This window comes from Mytilus galloprovincialis, chromosome 11 (assembly GCF_965363235.1).
Source record: "Mytilus galloprovincialis chromosome 11, xbMytGall1.hap1.1, whole genome shotgun sequence".
NCBI lineage: Eukaryota > Metazoa > Mollusca > Bivalvia > Mytilida > Mytilidae > Mytilus > Mytilus galloprovincialis.
The window spans coordinates 36,971,882-36,992,311 of NC_134848.1; the positions used below are offsets into that span (position 1 = coordinate 36,971,882).

Consider the following 20,430-nt stretch of genomic DNA (forward strand, 5'->3'; position numbering starts at 1 on the left):
ATGTGGTATGGTTGACAATGAGACGAATCTCCACAAGAGACAAAATGACACAGAAATTAACAATTTATAGGTCACCGTACGGTCTTCAATAATGACCAAAGCCCATACTGCATAGTCAGCTATAAAAGGCCCCGATATGACAATTGTAAAACAATTCAAACGAGAAAACTGACGGCCTTATGAATGTACGAAAAATGAAAGAAAAACAAATATGTAACGCATCAACAATCGACAACTAATGAATTACAGGCTCCTGATTTGGGACAAGTACATACATGCAGAATGTGGTGGGGTTAAACATGTTAGCGGGATCCTAACACTCCTCTAACCTGGAACAGTGCTGTAACAGTACAACATAAGAACGATCTATAAAAATCAGTTGAAAAGGCTTAGCTCCTCAGAAGGTTACAATTAGAAATACATCCAACAAACACACATAGGGCTCACTTGTATACATATTTATTCCTTAATATTTGCTATAAATACACTTGAACGAATTATAACAAAAAAGAGAGGCAAAAGATACCTGAGGGACATTCAAACTCATAAGTCGAGTGTCTTAACTTTTGACAGTTTAAGTTTCATCCGAAAACTGAAATGTTTTAAAAATGGGTCATTCATATTAAATAGACATAAGGGTGGACTGTGTTTGATATGTCTAATCGAAATATGAAAGTTACTCATCCATTGACACGTACGTTCTTAAAGGGTATTGATGGAGAGGGTTGATCTTTTCTGTATTTTATAGATAACTTATTGTAGGTTGGTTTTTTTTTATCTATTCTTTATTCATATTGTCCATTCGTTTCTATATTCTTTATATTAAGCACCATATATTAACTCTAGTATACTTTGTGTTCAGTGGCGGATCCAAAGGGGGGAGCCCCCTTTTTTGACTATCTTTTTCTAATGGTCCCATATGGTTGGAACCCCTCTTTATCCTGGAAGGAACCCCCTCCTTTTTTATTGGTCAGATCCCCGTGCGGTTTGTCTATATCATGCTATTTTTTTTATATTCCTTTGATGTATCCCTTAATCTCTACCTTTAATATATTGTGTTAACCCGATCCAAACCATCAAAATACAGTCGTGAAATTGCGACCAGTTGACAAATTAGTAAATGACTCATTCAAGCCACACGTCTGTGTATATTTCAGATAGGAAGAATCCGGTCCCCTCGCGAAATGTAGCGTACAGGTACAATGGAATAATATCCTAGACACTGCAGTTCCCTGGTGCCCAGAGTCCACGTATATTGAGTTCTACAAGGATAATATGAAAGGGTAGGGGTCCTATTTCTATATTCTTTACATATTTATGTAATTTCTTGACCTTTAAATTACGTTTTTTCTATAAACTTCACGAAAATTGTTTTACTATTCAAATTTTCTGCCGGTAGTGACTAGTCGAGGTGATTTCTAATACTTTATTGGGTACATCGAGGATGTGTAACAGTCTGTCTTTCATTTCTGCAAGGATTTGTATTTTACTCAAAAATCCTTGATTTCTATAATCACCGAGCATATATTGTATTACCATTTTTATTTTGTTACCGGTATATTTATTTTGTTTCTAGTGAGTCCCGGTGTTCTGCCAGTGGAGCAAAGAGCCCATTATATAGAGCCCATAATTTAATCCCTTGAATACAACAGCAAATTGGGATGGAGCCCTGGTAACCCGGTACGAATTAATTTTGTTATCCATGTTATCCCCAACCCATTTCCACATATTTCTTTTTATCTCATTTTTTTATTACTGATTTTTTTATTTGTAAAAGTACTGCAGAAGTGAAGGGGGTCGATTGGGTCCTGATCCCGAAATCTCGGGCCTTAAAAACATGAAATCCTGAGGTCCCGAATTTAAAGAAATTTAAATCCCGACAACCTGAAATTCGAAAAAGAATTCCCGGATCCCGAAAGGTTCAATACCTAAATCCCGAGCTTAAAAACACTCGATCCCGACACAAGGTCCTACCCCCCCCTTTTTTTTTAGCTCACCTGGCCCAAAGGGCCAAGTGAGATTTTCTCATTACTTGGCGTCCGGCTTCCGTCGTCGTCGTCGTCGTCGTCCGTCGTCGTCGTCGTCCGTCGTCGTCCGTCGTCGTCCTGCGTTAACTTTTACAAAAATCTTCTCCTCTGAAACTACTAGGCCAAATTTAACCAAACTTGGCCACAATCATCATTGGGGTATCTAGTTTAAAAAATGTGTCCGGTGACCCGGCCAACCAACCAAGATGGCCGCCATGGCTAAAAATAGAACATAGGGGTAAAATGCAGTTTTTGGCTTATAACTCAAAAACCAAAGCATTTAGAGCAAATCTGACATGATCACGAATTTTCAGATGAATCGGACATTTTTGTTGGGTTGCTGCCCCTGAAATGGTAATTTTATGGAAATTTTGCTGCTTTTGGTTATTATCTTGAATATTATTATAGATAGAGATAAACTGTAAACAGCAATAATGTTCAGCAAAGTAAGATCTCCAAATAAGTCAACATGACCAAAGTGGTCAGTTGACCACTTTAGGAGTTATTGCCCTTTATAGTCAATTTTTAACCATTTTTCGTAAATCTTAGTAATCTTTTAGAAAAATCTTCTCCTCTGAAACTACTGGGCCAAATTTAACCAAACTTAGCCATAATCATCATTGGGGTATCTAGTTAAAAAAATGTGTCCGGTAACTCGGCCAACAAACCTAGATGGCCGCCATGGCTAAAAATAGAACATGGGGGTAAAATGCAGTTTTTGGCTTATTACTCAAAAACCAAAGCATTAAGAGCAAATCTGACAGGAAGTAAAATTGTTGATCAGGTCACGATCTATCTGCCTTGGAATTTTCAGATGAATCGGATAATCGGTTGTTAGGTTGCTGCCCCTGAATTGGTAATTTTGAGGAAATTTTGCTGTTTTTTTTGTTATTATCTTGAATATTATTATAGATAGAGATATTAAAACTGTAAACAGCAATAATGTACAGCAAAGTAAGAACTAAAAGTAAGTCAGTATGACCAAAATAGTCAATTGACCCCCTAAGGAGTTATTGCCCTTCATAGTCAATTTTTAACAATTTTCTTAAAATTTGAAGATTTTCAATAACATTTTCCATAGAAAGTACTGTTATAGATAGAGATAATTGTAAGCAGCAAGAATGTTTAGTAAAGTTACGTTGAATACCATGACGTTAGATCAACGTTGAATTTAGGTCGATCAACGTCACGACCATATTTCAACCAAGGCGTTGTCACAACGTTGAGTGCCCACTGGGTAAGATCTACAAACATATCACCATCACCAAAACACGATTTTGTCATGAATCCATCTGTGTCCATTGTTTAATATTCACATAGACCAAGGTGAGCGACACAGGCTCTTTAGAGATCTTTAGAGCCTCTAGTTTCTCATAAGTAGCGCCGGGATCCAGACCAGTAGTTTAATAAAAAGGGGCACTGACTGACCCCGCCTCTCCAGTCATGATACAGTGATTTCCTCTATAATCAACCCATTTTTTCCCCACAAAAAGGGTCCAGGCACCCTAGAGTCCCCCTTTTAGATCTGCCTCTGTGCTAGTCCAAATAATTATGACGTCTGGCAAGGCTATTTAGCGTCCCAGAAAAAAAAATTAAATAGCCTTGCCAGACGTCATAATTATTTGGACTACCTCTGTGCATATATATAATTATTCACATTCCATGACTCTTCCATTATGATGACTAAGTAAGTTTACATGATTTGACTTCATTCCAGTTTTATAAATGTATTGCCGTTTATACTTTTTACCGCCTTCTCGTGACCCCATAACTTTCCTCCTTTTTAACAAATTTCTCATTATTACGTCCACCCCTTAAGGATCTCTGAATGGGCTTTATATATATATATATGCACCCACCCTTAAAATACTAGCAAAGAAAACAGTAAGCAACGAGAAATCTATTTTTAGCAAGTTTATTTACGACAACTTAATCAACGTAATCGCCCGAAGAAACACGAGCTTTTCTTTATCATCTAAGCGTTTGATCGTTACCTGGTCAATGTAGATATTGTCACAGGTAAAACAAGTTTGCACATAATCAAGATATCTTGATAATATTCGGTGGGTGGAAGAGGTCATAATTTTAAAGACAATATAGCACCATCAAAACAAATGGATTAGACAAATTACTTGGAATATGTAAAACCCTGAAGAATAACCTTTTGAATTAAAAGAAGTTCTTGTCTCAAAATGACGGCAAATGAACTTTATGTGAAGGTAAATACGCCCATTTAAACAGGATATACTGTTGAGTGTTGTGTTTATATATATACCGTTTGACAGATTGTGAAACGGGATTTGATTTTAAAGCATCTGGTCACCAAACTAAACAATAAATTATTAAAATTTAGAACCATTTATTCTGTTAAAGCTTGACAATAACACACACAAAAACATAAATAAATTTGAATCACCAAATGTGTCTTAAATTTTGCATCCAAAACTTAAACTTGTCTTAAGATATATGTACAATACTCCTTTAATATCATTATATGAGAGATGCCGTTAACTGTAAGGCCTGAAACGATAATTTTTGGTTACTGTTAGCATAAAATTTGGTTAAAATGTTATCATGAGTTGTCGGAGGACTAAAATAATTATTAGTAAGGCCAAAAATAAAATATTGTTTGTATCCCCTCCACCGACCGACCCGGTAAAATCGCCGCGACTTGAAAAATTTTATTGGCCATTCTTGTCCAAAATTTTTGTTTTTGTTTTTTGCTACATGTTGGTTTTTGGTGACATCTTTCCGATGCTGCAGTAAACGTGCATTGTTTTTTTGTCATACCTTTCCGATGCTGTGGTTAATAAGCGTTTTAATTGAGGCATTTTTGCATTGAAGCGTCTATATGATTTGGAATCAAGGAAAACAAACATAATGCCTTGCCACACAATTTGTTTTGTGTGCAAGGGTAATATTTGAAAATAAAAAATCTGTAGCATCTTTCAACCCACTGAGTGCACCTTGATTGGCTTTGTCTTTTACCTCTGTTCCTGTTTAAAGGATAAAATCTTTGAGTAAAAATGGTCTGAATGTGTGCTTTTGTAGGTTTCATACCATCAAATGAATAGGAAAAAAGGAGGTTCCTGTATACTGTTTTTTACACCAGAAAACTGGGGTGTATACTGAATACAGGGAATACCCCACTTTTCTTGACTTATCTTACCTGTTGAATTTTGTAAAAATTCAATATAGAAAAATTATATCAAGAAATAAAATAAAATAATTTGCCTACCTACCTACCCATACCCTGATAACCTCAGTCGGGGAGGGGAAACAAAGATATTTTTAATGTTGGCCTAACAGTTGTTTTTTAAAAGAATTTAAACTGACATAAAACATGTACTGAAATTTTTTTTCGTCATAAAGAAAATATGTGTATCATAAATTACCGTTACCATCATTTCAACATTTAGCAAGATTTTTTAGTGTAATTCGTCATGACAGTTCACCCATTACGACCCTCATATATCTTGCTTTGGTCACTTCTGCACATCAAAGATTATCGCTCTTTGTTGAAATCAGGTCACCGTCAGGCCTTATGCTACTGATATCATTCTCTAGGGCAAAGAAATACTTGAAAAACCTAAAATGACAATTCAAGACAAACACTGTGACAACATTTCTATTGCTAAAATGGTAATCTCAAGCATTAGATAAAATTGGACATGAGCAATACTATGAATACCAAAATAGAAATAAACATAGTGGGATCCAGGGGCTGCTTTGGGGGGTGGGGGATTCATCACATCTCTACATGCTTTTATAATGCGAAGTCACTTTTCCCTATGACTTTGATGTATTGTCAGGTGTCCTTGATACCAAATTATCAATAGGGAAGAGATGAAATACATGTACATGTGTATTTGTGTGTAGATTTTCAATGGGTTATGGACTTATGGTTTGTTCCTAATTCTGTGTACTTGCAATTAAGGCCAACATTAAAAATATCTTTGTTTCCCCTCTCCCGACTGAGGTTGTTAGGGTATGGGTAGGTAGGTAGGCAAATTATTTTATTTTATTCCTTGATATGGTTTTCTATATCACAGTGAATTTGTACAAAATTCAACAGGTAAGGCTCAAGTCAAGAAAAGTGGGGTATCCCCTGTATTCTAATTCAGTGTACACCACAGTTTTCTGGTGTTAAAAAAACAGTATACCGGGACCTTCTTTTTTTTTTTCCTATTCATTTAATTTAATGAAATCTACAAAAGCGCACATTCTACTTGTGATACTAATGCCTATTGATAGCAAGTGTTTTTTTAGTTAAAAAATCAAGCTTATTTCAAGTCTAATTATTAGACTTGAAATAAGCTTGATTTTTGTAACTAAAAATTTGACGCATAACTCACAACAAAACAATTCCTTGGTTCCCCAATTCATACCTTGATCATCAATTATGAGATGACAAAAAGATACATGTATTTTTATCACTTGGGAATTAAAATTCAATGAATAAAAATTTTCAATAGAAGTGAACATAATTCAGTTATGTTCAGTTACACCTGGATCATGCAGCTTGGTCAATTGATTCCCAAACAAAGATTTGTATGTTTTTTTCGAGTTCTAGAAGAAACAAGGCTTCCCATTATATTCATGTTTTGTATTTCCTAAAATACTTTTAATAAGTATTTACGAATTCTACTGATGCAGGTATAACGTTAAAATGTGTCCTTTTGTAATTTTCATGCCATAAATTGAAAAAGGAAATCCCATTTAAACTGTTTTTTTTTACACCAGAAAACAGGGACGTTCCCTGAAAGCAGGGAATACATGTATCCCACATTTCCTGACTTGTGCCCAACCTGTTCAAAGACAGAGTAGATAGATTTTAAAGCACAAGTCAGACCATTTTTACTCAAAGTCTTTAAGATTTCATCCTTTAACAGGAACAGAGGTTAGACACAAAGCAAATCAAGATGCACTCAGCGGATTGAAAGATGCTTCATTTTTTTTTATTTTCAAAAAAAGATCACCCTTGCAAACAAACGAATCATGTGGGAAAGCATTTTGTTTGTTTGTTTTCCTTGATTACGAATCATGTAGACGCTTCAATGCAAAAATACCTTGATTTAAAACGCTCGTTGACTACAGCATCGGAAAGGTATCCCCAAAACCCAACGATCATTGACTTCAGTATCGGAAAGATATCACCAATAACCAACATAGCGAAAAACAAAATAGTGGACAAGAATGGCCAATAAAATTTTTCGGGTAACGGTGATTTTACCGGGTCGGTCGTGTGAGGGGAAACAAACAATATTTTATTTTTGGCCTAAGCAAACAGGGAAAAAAATATTTACATGTTATGTTGTTACATGTAAGTACATCGTTTTTTATACGACCGCAAAATTTGAAAAAATTTTCGTCGTATATTGCTATCACGTTGTCGTCGTCGTCGTCGTCCGGCGTCCGAATACTTTTAGTTTTCGCACTCTAACTTTAGTAAAAGTGAATGGAAATCTATGAAATTTTAACACAAGGTTTATGACCACAAAAGGAAGGTTGGTATTGATTTTGGGAGTTTTGGTCCCAACATTTTAGGAATTAGGGGCCAAAAAGGGCCCAAATAAGCATTTTCTTGGTTTTCGCACTATAACTTTAGTTTAAGTTAATAGAAATCTATGAAATTTTGACACAAGGTTTATGACCACTAAAAAACGGTTGGGATTGATTTTGGGAGTTTAGGTTTCAACAGTTTAGGAATTAGGGGCCAAAAAAGGGCCCAAATAAGCATTATTCTTGGTTTTTGCACAATAACTTTAGTTTAAGTAAATAGAAATCAATGAAATTTAAACACAATGTTAATGACTACAAAAGGAAGGTTGGTATTGATTTTGGGAGTTTAGGTCCCAACAGTTTAGGAATTAGGGGCCAAAAAGGGACCCAAATAAGCATTTTTCTTGGTTTTCGCACCATAACGTTAGTATAAGTAAATAGAAATCTATGAAATTTAAACACAAGGTTTATGACCATAAAAGGAAGGTTGGTATTGATTTTGGGAGTTTTGGTCCCAACAGAATAAGGGGCCCAAAGGGTCCAAAATTAAACTTTGTTTGATTTCATCAAAATTGAATAATTGGGGTTCTTTGATATGCCGAATCTAACTGTCATGACTGTGTATGTAGATTCTTAACTTTTGGTCCCGTTTTCAAATTGGTCTACATGAAGGTCCAAAGGGTCCAAAATTAAACTTAGTTTGATTTTGACAAAAAATGAATCAGTTAGGTTCTTTGATATGCTGAATCTAAAAATGTACTTAGATTCTTGATTATTGGCCCAGTTTTCAAGTTGGTCCAAATCGGGGTCCAAAATTAAACTTTGTTTGATTTCATCAAAAATTGAATAAATGGGGTTCTTTGATATACCAAATCTAACTGTGTATGTAGATTCTTCATTTTTGGTCCTGTTTTCAAATTGGTCTACACTAAAGTCCAAAGGGTCCAAAATTAAACTTAGTCTGATTTCAACAAAAATTGAAATCTTGGGGTTCTTTGATATGCTGAATCCAAAAATGTACTTAGATTTTTTATTATGGGCCCAGTTTTCAAGTTGGTCCAAATCAGGATCTAAAATTATTATATTAAGTATTGTGCAATAGCAAGTCTTTTCAATTGCACAGTATTGCGCAATGGCAAGAAATATCTAATTGCACAATATTGTGAAATAGCAAATTTTTTTTTAATTAGAGTTATCTTTCTTTGTCCAGAATAGTAAGCAAGAAATATCTAATTGCAAAATATTGTGCAATAGCAAGATTTTTTTTTAATTGGAGTTATCTTTTTTTGTCCAGAATCAACTTAAATCTTTGTTATATACAATATACAATGTATATTCACTTTTTACTACCAACTGATAAATTATAATAAATAACATTCAGTGATAACAAGCAGTTTTTTTACATCTTAATATTTTATGATGTATTTAAATGAGTAGTTATTGTTGCAAACTCCATTAGAAATTTTAATTGAGATTAGTTTTGGAATAAGGGAAAGGGGGATGTGATTAAAAAAATTGGGTTCAATTTTTCTCATTTGAAATTTCATAAATAAAAAAGAAAATTTCTTCAAACATTTTTATGCCCCACCTACGATAGTAGAGGGGCATTATGTTTTCTGGTCTGTGCGTCCGTCCGTCCGTCCGTCTGTCCATTCGTTCGTCCGTCCGTTCGTCCGTCCGTCTGTCCCGCTTCAGGTTAAAGTTTTTGGTCAAGGTAGTTTTTGATGAAGTTTAAGTCCAATCGACTTCAAACTTAGTACACATGTCCCCTATGATATGATCTTTCTAATTTTAATGCCAAATTAGAGTTTTTACCCCAATTTCACGGTCCACTGAACATGGAAAATGATAGTGCGAGTGGGGCATTCGTGTACTGAGGACACATTCTTGTTTTGAGAGGATTAATATTCAACAACATAGTGAATTGCTCTAAGAGAAAACAAAAATTTTAAGTTCATTAGAACACATTCATTCTGTGTCAGAAACCTATGCTGTGTCAACTATTTAATCACAATCCAAATTTAGAGCTGAATCCAGCTTGAATGTTGTGTCCATACTTGCCCCAACCGTTCAGGGTTCAACCTCTGCGGTCGTATAAAGCTACGCCCTGCGGAGCATCTGGTTGTACATTGTCAAATGATTGTAGCTACAATATTAGTTTAAATTGACTATTACAAATGTCCTCAAAGACTAACTTTTGCATTTAAAGATATTTTGCAATCAAATACAATTTTGAACTTTCTCCAAATTAATTTATGCTATTGAATTCTGCTTTGATGTACATGTATATTCCCTTTACTACCGTAACAAATGAAGGGGTCTTTCTGATTCACTTCGTATGTGAAAGTTAGTTCTGAGTTTTTCCATGCTTTTTGTTGAACTCATTGGTATAGGTGAACCACAAATTTCAATTTTAAACTACAAATTTTTCATAGGTTTCATATGCAAAAACATGGCAAAACCACAGAATTTAATATCAACAAAAATGCAAGTTTTCCTCAAACCCAAAAATTGAGTCAACAGTAACCATGGTAACATGAAATCTGATGCATAAGGTCATTTTGAAATATAAGTTTTGATTTTTAAATTCTTAAGTTTACAAAAAAAATAATTCATTAAGTTACCTTCGCTTCCTCAGATCATTGATACAAACGGAGATTAATAAGATTTGTACATTTTATACAATATATAACATGTATTAACAATTATCTTACCTCCTATACATTTCCAGGAATATGATTGGTTAAAAGCGTCCGCGTGCAAACCGTGTATATTTGATATTAGGTTAGTAGGGAGGCGGGGCTTATCTCATACACGGTTAGTAGTGGAGTTACGTCCCTTTATATTCCTTATTAGGTAAGAAGGGGCGGGGCATATTTCATCCACGGTTAGTAATGGTGTTAGGTCCCTTTATAAAAAACAAAACGGTACTGAGAAAAAAATCTTAAAAGTTCCAACAGACGAAGAAATTGGAAACAAATTCATAAAACACATTTAAACCTTACAAGTCGTTATTGTTGGCATCTGTTTTTGTAGGATCAATGGAAGTATTTTCTTAGTGCTAACAGTATTGAAGACTTGCTCATTTTGAGAATCACTAGTCTTAATTTCACACGTTAAGATAGTCGGTAAGATAAATTCGTTACATAGTGTGCTAGTGACGTAATACGGTATATATGGGGTCAGTAAATTCCATATGGGGATTCGAGCTTCGCTCTCACCCCATATGGAATTTACTGACCCCATATATACCGTATTAGGTCACTAGCACACTATGTAACTAATAATACCCATTAACAATGATTAATACAATGTATGTCAGATTCTGGGAAATACAAGCAAAGTTTTGTGCATGAGAGGGTGTGGCTACATTGTTGTGATACCCCAACACCCATAACTTTTGTTTTGATTGGTAGCATCCACTATCATGACTATACACTACTCATAGATAGAAATATCATGGTATGTCCAATTCTTGTACATTTTCTGGAATAGCCCTTATGTACAATGTATAACATGTATAAGAATACAAGAAATATTTCCCCCCGCAGAAATAAAATTACCAGTAATAAATCCTTGAAAGTGTTTTCTTAGCTATAAAGTATCTGACAATTAATTAAACCCCTTCAAATTTAATTGTTCCAAAAATAAACTCAATCAGAAATCTATTGCCAGTTTACACTTACGCAAATAAACAAAAGCTATTGTATCTGCTGCTGTTAATATAAGTATCTAGTGCATCACACATAAATAAACAAATCCTATTGAATCTTGTATCTGCTGCTGTTAACATAAGTATCTTGTACATCATGACTAATAATCAAAATTACAAATTTGACATTTTGGATAATTATTTAACGATTACTTAAATACTCAGCTATTATTAAATATAGTTGTGTGTATTAACTATGAATCGACTAAAGAATTGTGATAGTATTTACCGGAGATTTAATTTTCAAAGTTTTCTGCAAGATTCCGATGTTCAGGAGCTTTTCGCAAAGGTCTGTAACTTTGGGACTTTGGGGTCTATTGTCTTACGAACAAGGGGAACACATGGAATGATAGTATTATTAAGAATTTCATGACTAGTAGTCATGGTAATGGATAGTTTGAAAACATCTGTTCGTCAATTTTCTTCATAAATAAGGAAATGCATGTACCAACTCAGGAATATGAAAGTTGTTTTCCATTCTTCATGTTCTTTATGTGTTTGAGATTTTATTTTAGGCCAAATAAAAAAGTATGTGTGGTTCCAGTTACATCTGAAAAAAAGTTAGGGTAGGTAGGTAGGGATTTTTTTTATTTTATGTTTTTTTTTTTACATTGAGTCTATGGGAGCAACATTCTGACTTTAACACATGTAACAGTGCTTAATGAAAAATGATAAAATCTTTAGGGTAGGCTATTTTTAAGCCAAAAAGTAGGGACGGTAGGGTTACTGGAACCACACATATATTTCTGTTTGGCCTCATGTTCTTTATTATGTTTGAGATTTTATTTCACCATTTTATAAAGGAATATTTATTTTGAATATTCATTTTGAATTTCCTTCAGAGTTTGTTATTTTTGTTCATTTAGGCCACAATTAAAAAAAATTTGGTTTGCCCAAACCCTACCCAAAGGTTGAGACAGTGGGTAGATAGGTAGGCATTTTCTTTTTTTTTTTTCAAAAAGAGAAATTGAAGTACCGGGTGTTTATTAGTCTTCATGTCTATCTGATTAAAAAAAAAATTCTTCAAATCAGGACAATAAAAGAATTTGAGTAGGCAGCTTTTTTCTTGGTACATTTTTGTAGGTAGCGTTTGGGCAAACAAACCCATTCTTTTTTATGGCCTTACTTCTGATGCTTATTACTGTTTGTTAATAATGATAAGTGATTGCTGGTAATATGTCTGAAAAAGGATAGTATGGTGGACAAATGTGGATCAGCATCACTTTCATGACAACAGCTCATGTGGATTTTATTATTTCAAACTGTCCACCATAGGAGTGGACACAAAAGAGGGTGCAAACTTTTAATGTTTATACACTGTATTTGTTTCTTTTTCAGGGTGCCAGGATATGGATTTCCGACCCAGAAGCTATTTGGCGAGGAGCTGAACTATTGGAAGATTACAAAGGACCCGGAGAGATCAAAGTTCGGTATGAGGATGGCGAGGTGAGATACATGAAGTTTAGCTATTTTTACGTTTGTTGTTATGCTCCATTTATGTTTTCTGGTCTGTTCGTTCGTCCGCCCCACTTCAGGTGAAAGTTTTTGGTCGAGGTCATTTTTAAAGCAATTGCTTTTATGCCGTCGCGTATGGCCATCTTTGTGACCCAGATCAGAGACTCCGCCCAGATCAAGCCATAGTATTTTGTTAAACAGGCTCCTGGTCAGTCATTCTTTAACACCTATGTATGTTTTCTAATGCAATACATAGCTTGAAACTTTAAAAAAAAGTTAGTGGATTTAAGAAGTTTCAGAATATGTTCTTGTAGATGTATTTTTGTATTTAAAGGGTCAACCGTTTGACTATCAAATAACATAGAAGTCCGAGTGAAAAAAAGTACATTTTTATAAATGCGATTCCGTTTTCCGCCGTTCGTACGATGTTTCAACAAAATATGGATTCATTTCAGTTGTTGATTTAGTATTGAAAATTTAACTGAATTATCTCCTAATAAATACGGTTTTTTATGTTTAATTTGTGTTTCTTTAAGAGGTCAGGTGCTCTTGTTCATTCATAAAATTATCGTTCATTCATACATTTATCGTAAAATCAAAATCACTACACAGGTTAATGCGTAGTGTCAAATTATTACCTGTAATCTAAAAATAGACAAACTTTATTTGCGCAAATAATTTAGCGGAACGAAACCCTTGTTGAAAACACATAACAATAAGTTCGTTTTCCTTTTCTGTCAAAACTCCGTAATATTTATCGATCACCTTACCAATGAAATGGACCCGTCCAAACGTAGTAGATGCCAAGTCGGTCCAGATGAAGAGATATTTACAATTTGGAATTTTCTAGTTTATTAATACATAGATTGAAAAAAAGTACGTCTTTTTAAATACAATGTATCATGATCAAAACTGGGTTTGCATAACAAATGTCAGATGAAACCATTATCCTCGTCTTTTCAGTGAACAAGTCTACTACGTTTGTTGACACTCGACGGTCCACCGTGTTAGCAATTTTATTTCACATGTTTTCGAAATATTGAAGATCATTTTTCGCAATGTTTCCTGAAAATTGATGAATATCAAAGCAACGTAGAGCTGTTTGTTCTTGTTCGTATAATAAAATTGAGAATGGAAATGGGGAATTTGTCAAAGAGACAACAACCCGACCATAGAAAAACATACAACAGCAGAATTAAGGTCACCAACAGGTCTTCAATGCAGCGAAAAATTCCCGCACCCGGAGGCGTCCTTCAGCTGGCCCCTATACAATATATATACTAGTTCAGTGATAACGATTTAATGTCATGTTTGTCTATGATGACCCCACTTTTCGGGATTGCATGAGAATTGTAGTTATCTCGTACCCACATGCACTTGTTTCTATCCATAGGAAGGTCGACTATCCATATAAAACTATTTATATGGATAATAGACCTTCCTATGGATAGAAACAAGTGCCTGTGCTCGTATCGCATCAGAAGGACACATATCAACTGAGCAATAATGTTTGGAACTTAGTTTTAAAAATGATGACAAAGTAACATTATGAAAATATTTTTATTAAGCTGAAATATACATTTATTCTTTACATGCTTATGTCTTGTAAGATATTTTATTTCTTTCCCGTTTTTTAACATTTGCGTCTGGAAAGTTGAAATGTTTTAACTTAATCATTTGTGTTAATGGTTAAATATAAACTAATAATGAAAATTGTTAAAATTAAATCAATAAAGGAAATTATTGCCAAGGAAGTTACAAACACTACCAGGGGATAATCCATGATGATTTCTTTTTGAGTTATATGTTTCAGCACATGTATATTTGACCCCATCTTTAGCCTGGTAAACGTGTTGTCTCCTTGTGAAATATAAAACATATTAAAAATGACTTTCTGCTAAAGTCTTTTATTTATATAAAGTTAAAACCTTCTTACTTTTAACTAGACAACACTCATGTCAGGTTTAATTCTTGTATATATGTGGATGAAAAATAAAAGTCCCCAAACATTAACATGGCAGCAATTGCTTTTACAGCCTTTAAGGCTTTGATTGATGAAGTTGAAGTCCAATTAACTTGAAACTTAGTACACATGTTCCTTATGATATGATATTTCTAATTAAGTCTCCCAAACAAAGTTTGGAGACTTATTGTTTTTGCTCAGTTCTTATTATTTTTATTATTCTTCTTCTTTTTCTTTTTCTTTTTCTTTTTCTTCCGCCACATTAAAAATGAACTTGTCCGCAGCGTTTCTCCAAAACCCCTGGTCCGATTAACTTAGGGTTTCATAGAATGTTAGACTAATATGTCTAGGTGAGCCATCGCTCTTTCGTTTGTGCATTGGGGTCTATTAAGGGGTATTTTGGGGGGCAGAAAGAAGGGAGGGGTTTACTATAGAACCCTATGGGATTTTATTTTCTAAAATTTTCAAATGAATATAACTTGAAAACTGTAAGTGATAGATACATGTAGTCTTCAGAAATGATAAAAGGACAATTAAAAAAAATCACATGAAATATAGAGGGAGTCCCTGGGGGTCATCCCCACCCCCTTCAATTTGAGAATATGCTTTTATCTTGTAAACGGTCCAGATCCCCACCCCTAAACCTCATATATTCTTCAATGGGACGATAAAACAAATCAAATGAAATTAAAGGGAAGTCCCCGGGGGTCCTCCCCACCCCGTCCAATTTGAAAATGTGCTATTATCTTGTGAACGGTCCAGATCCCCACCCCTAAACCATATATATTCTTGTAGGGGACAATAAAACAAATGAAATGAAATAAAAGGGAAGTCCTGAGGGGGTCACCCCACCCCCTCTTGTTTGAAAACTTGTAAACGGTCAACATCCCCACCCCTAAACCATCTATATTCTTGTATGAGACAATAAAACTAATCAAATGAAATTAAATGGAAGTTCCTTGGGGTAACCCCCACCCCGTTCAATTTGAGAATGTACTATTATCTTGTAAACGGTCCAGATCCCCACCCCTAAACCATATATATTCTTGTAGGGGACAATAAAACAAATGAAATGATATAAAAGGAAAGTCCCGAGGGGGTCACCCCACCCCCTCTTGTTTGAAAACTTGTAAACGGTCAACATCCCCACCCCTAAACCATATATATTCCTGTATGGGACAACAAGGCTAATCAAATGAAATTAAAGGGAAGTTCCTGGGGGTCGCCCCCACCCTGTTCAATTTGAAATTGTGCTATTATCTTGTAAACGGTCCAGATCCCCACCCCTAAACCATATATGTTCTTGTAGGGGACAATAAAACAAATGAAATGATATAAAAGAGAAGTCCCGAGGGGTCACCCCACCCCCTCTTGTTTGAAAACTTGTAAACGGTCAACATTTCCACCCCTAAACCATATATATTCTTGTATGGGACAATAAAACAAATCAAATGAAATGTAGGTAAAGTCCCTGGGGGTCATCACCACCCCCTCCTGTTTGAATACTTGTAAATGGTGGAGATCCCCACTTGTAAGCCATATATATTCTTGTATGGGACAAAAAATCAAATCAAATGAACATGGGACCATATGAATGGCGAGTTATGGGAGCTTTGTTTGGGAGACTTCGTAACAGCATCCTGTTACAATTACTTCTTGTTTTAATTAGAATTTTTACCCCATATTGATATTCACAGTCCACTGAACATAGCAAATTATAATGCAGAATGGGCATCCATATTTTAAGTACAAATTCTTGTTTTTCATTTAATTTATTATTATCATGCATGATTATCATGATTATAAATATAATGTTGGACAAGTAAATATGTACTCATTATAACATGTACTTGTATAACATTGATTGCAATGAAATAATGATATTTCCCAGTTAATTTACAATAATGTATTAATGAGTTGGGTAATAATTAGAACTTGCAATTTGATATTTTTTATATGAATTAAGCAGAATTTTTCTGAAAATCACAAAAATTTTAAATCTTATTTTTTTTAATAGTCTTAGGCCTAAAATAAAATATTGTTTGTTTCCCCAATCCCGACCGACCCTGCAAAAACAGTGCTACTCATAAAATTTTATTGTCAAATTTAAGTCAAATATTATTTTATTCAGTTCCGATTTTCAGGCTTGCAGGATTGACCAATGTTGTTCAAGCTTTTTGGAAAAAATAAAATTATTTCCCTACCTTCCGACCCACACCTGGCTTGGCAGGGTCGGGATTGGGGAAACAAACAATATCTTAATTTAGGCCTTAAATGACAAAATGGCAATAATAAATGCACGCAATAATTTATGAATTTAAACTATTATCCATGACCTAGCATAAAGTGAATTGACAATGTTTAGAAAAAGATATAGTTTCTTACATTTTCTGTTTTATTTACATTTAAAAGTCCTGAAAGTCAACATGGTCATGATGGTCATTGAAATAAAAATTGAAGAAAACAATTTTACAAATTTAAATAATTATCTCATATGCTATGCTCTGAATTGATGGGTTGTTCGATCGCTAGTTGAATTTTTCTCTATTTTGAATTCTTGTAGATGTTATTTATTAATCTAAGCATTTGAATGATTTGTTAACAAATTTTATTTATAATATTATCAATTTATGGGCAGGTCACAGGTCAGACAAGGACAGCGTTAGTGAGATGCAGAGAAGTTTTAAATATTTTTTAAAAAAAAAGTTTTTTAAATCAAATAATCATTTGCAGTGTTTCATTGTTTGGCCATATTATATTTGATAAGGCCACACAATATTTTGGTTTTCCCAAATTTACCCAAATTTACCTAAATTTACCCAAATTTACCCAAAAGTAGAGACAGTTGGTTATTAGGCATTTTTTTTTTAACTGGAAAAAGAGACTGAAGTGTAAGATATTTTTTTGTCATGCAAATACAAGGATTAAAAATAATTTTTTTTGAAGATTTTGAGTAGGCAGCTATTTTTTGGGTAGGTTGTGTTAGGGCAAACAAACATTATCTTTTTTATGGCCTTGGATATTATATTTGATAAAAGGTGTGATAAATCAGTTAAGGAAGTAATAATACTAGATTATTTATAATCTTTTGATCGTTTTTTTTAAATTTTTTCCTTGACATTATGAGTTTGAATATCTGAATATATCCCTATGGTGTCTTTCTCCTCTCTTAGTCTTTTATAGTAATACTTAGTTTCAATATTTATTAGATGTATAAAGTCTATGAAGTCATTATCCTGATTGGATGTATCTAATTTACACCTCAGATATTATTGTCATGCAGCATTATTGTTTTCCACAATTAAAAAGGGGGGGGGGGGAGGTCAGCAATTTGACAGTATGTTTAAGAAATGTTTAAAAGTAAGATGAAAGCAGGTAATAAAGTTTCATTTAATAAGGACATCTGGGTTTAAATGTATTTTAAAGTAGTAAAAAAAAGTAAATTTTTATGTGTAGTACAATCAATGGTTATCTTTTAGTATCAACGATCATGGCCATATGTGATGATAAAGATAGCAGTAATGGTCATATAGGTGCACAAGCTTTATCAGGCCCTGAAATCATCTTCTGTTTTAAGTATACAATTCAATAAAAGTATAATTATTTGGTCACTGAAACCATACAAAGAATGCAAAGATGTAGTAACTGGAAAATTTGTTTTATCTCATAATCTTTTTTTTATACAAAGAAAATTAAGAGGAAAAGAAAAGCAACAACAGGATTAATTGTATTTCATACTGTCGATACTGAACATGCCAATGCATGTTTTAGTTAAATTATCACCATCAAATTCATGCATGTACATTATCAATTTTTAGATACACAACAACATTTTATGCAATATAACTCATGAAAAAAAACATAAACATTACATCTTTTGGATCATTGAAATGAAAAGCATCAAAAACAGAATACACCCTAAACAGTAAAAAATCAATACTTTATAGTCCAAAGGAGTTAAATGCTTATATAATTAGCATTAAATTGATCAGGTTTATTTGTTGTTATTCAACATGTTTAGGAAATTCAAAATTGTTGACATTCCAGAAACATAATGAGAAGTTCAAGACACTTAATTTAACTGGATTGTTTGTTTATAATTTGTATTTGTTTAATGATGTTAGAAATTGTATATATGTATTTATCAGTGAACTGGTTGAAAAACTGGTTGAAAAAAGTCTATAAAACAGGTAGAAAAGAACATGTAAATGGAAAATTAACTGCATGTAAAATCTTTCTCCTTAGAGTAGAGTGTAATACATTATTGAGAGTTCACTCCCTTATTCAGAATTGGTCAGATAAACCCATTATTTAAGCATGCTTTTTTTTTAATAGAACACCAATTTAAAGTCTTTCTAGTAATTGTGAAGATAAAGAGAAGCATGAAATTTTTGTATGCCCATCTTTAAGGCATAATGTTCTTCAATCTGTGCTTCCTTTGTTTGTTTGTCCATGTGTCCCATTTCAGGTTTAAGTTTTTTGGTCAATGTATACGTAGTTTTAAAAGAAGTTGAAGTCCAATCAACTTGAAACTTAGTACATGTACATCAAATGTTCCCTATGATATGATTTTCCTAATTTTAATGCCAAATTAGTGTTTTGACTTCAATTTCATGTAACAGTAAAATGAACATATTTTATCACTAATATATATTTTTTGGCTGCCAAATTTGTCGTTTGATTTTTTTTACATTGTCTTATCGGGGCCTATTATAGCTGACTATGCGATATGGGCTTTGCTCATTGTTGAAGGCCGTACGGTGACCTATAGTTGTTAATATCTGTGTCATTTTGGTCTTTTATGGATAGTTGTCTCATTGGCAATCATACCACATCTTCTTTTTTATATTTAAGGTCCTTGTTGAACACAGGATGAGAACTCATGCACCCTATAGCCTTACTTTAATTTGTATATATATTTATTAGTTTATATTAAGTGAGAGTCCCTGTAGTAGAAACCCATATCCTGTCTTTTCCAATTTATAACAGTTAATTTTTACTTTATGGCCCTGTGTACAAATATGGATTGTAAGTCATGTCAGTAATAGATAATAAAGACCTAGCATGTTTACCTATATGTATATACAAGTGTACCCCATGTACAATGTAATTGACAACATAATAAGAAATTAACATGTAATTTGTTTCTCTGAAGCAACAATAAAACCTGTCATTGGTTTGATAAATCAATAAATGACCAGCAGGCAATGACATGTCTATTAAATATGGAGATCTACATCACTATATATACATGTATATTAAAATAAAATTGATAATGATGAGTTAAAAATCTTTGAAAATGTCCTGGAGTCAAATTTTTAAGACAAAATTTATGAATGCAGATTTTGAATAAGTGACAATTATATAATTGTAGATACATGTACTTACTATTTTAAAATGCCTATAAGGTTGACAGTAACTGTTGTCGGGCTGCTGTCTAGTTAAATATGGTGATCTTTATCACTATATATACATGTATATCAAAATAAAATCGATAATGAAGTCTTTAAAAAAAGTCCTGTGGTCAATTTTTTTTAAAGTGCATATTTTAAATAAGTGACATGCACATCATGCAAGTGTGAATTTATAGATACATGTAATTTGACAATTAACAATCTGGTTATCAGTACATCAAATTTTATTTTTATATGGTATAATATTATTGCCAATGAGACAACTCTTGACAAGAGACCAGATCATGTGGAAGTTAAAAAACTATAGGTTAAACTATATGCAGCTTTCTATGACATTGTATAATGAGTAAAACCAGA

The 20,430-nt window shown here is 33.5% G+C and overlaps 1 protein-coding gene across 9 annotated transcripts in view; it reads left to right on the plus strand.

Annotated features, from left to right (window-relative positions):
- Positions 1-4,077: 4,077 nt before the first annotated feature.
- Positions 4,078-20,430, plus strand: part of LOC143052106 (unconventional myosin-Va-like) — a 103,424-nt gene continuing 87,071 nt past the window's right edge. For 4 of the 9 annotated variants that reach the window (XM_076225066.1, XM_076225073.1, XM_076225068.1 and 1 more), the window contains exons 1-2: positions 4,078-4,246; positions 12,580-12,687. In XM_076225066.1, coding sequence (XP_076081181.1) covers positions 4,220-4,246; positions 12,580-12,687 — 135 coding nt within the window. In that variant the 5' untranslated portion in view covers positions 4,078-4,219. The remainder of the gene's footprint in view (positions 4,247-12,579; positions 12,688-20,430) is intronic. The other 5 variants (XM_076225069.1, XM_076225074.1, XM_076225071.1 and 2 more) reach the window with 2 other exon arrangements.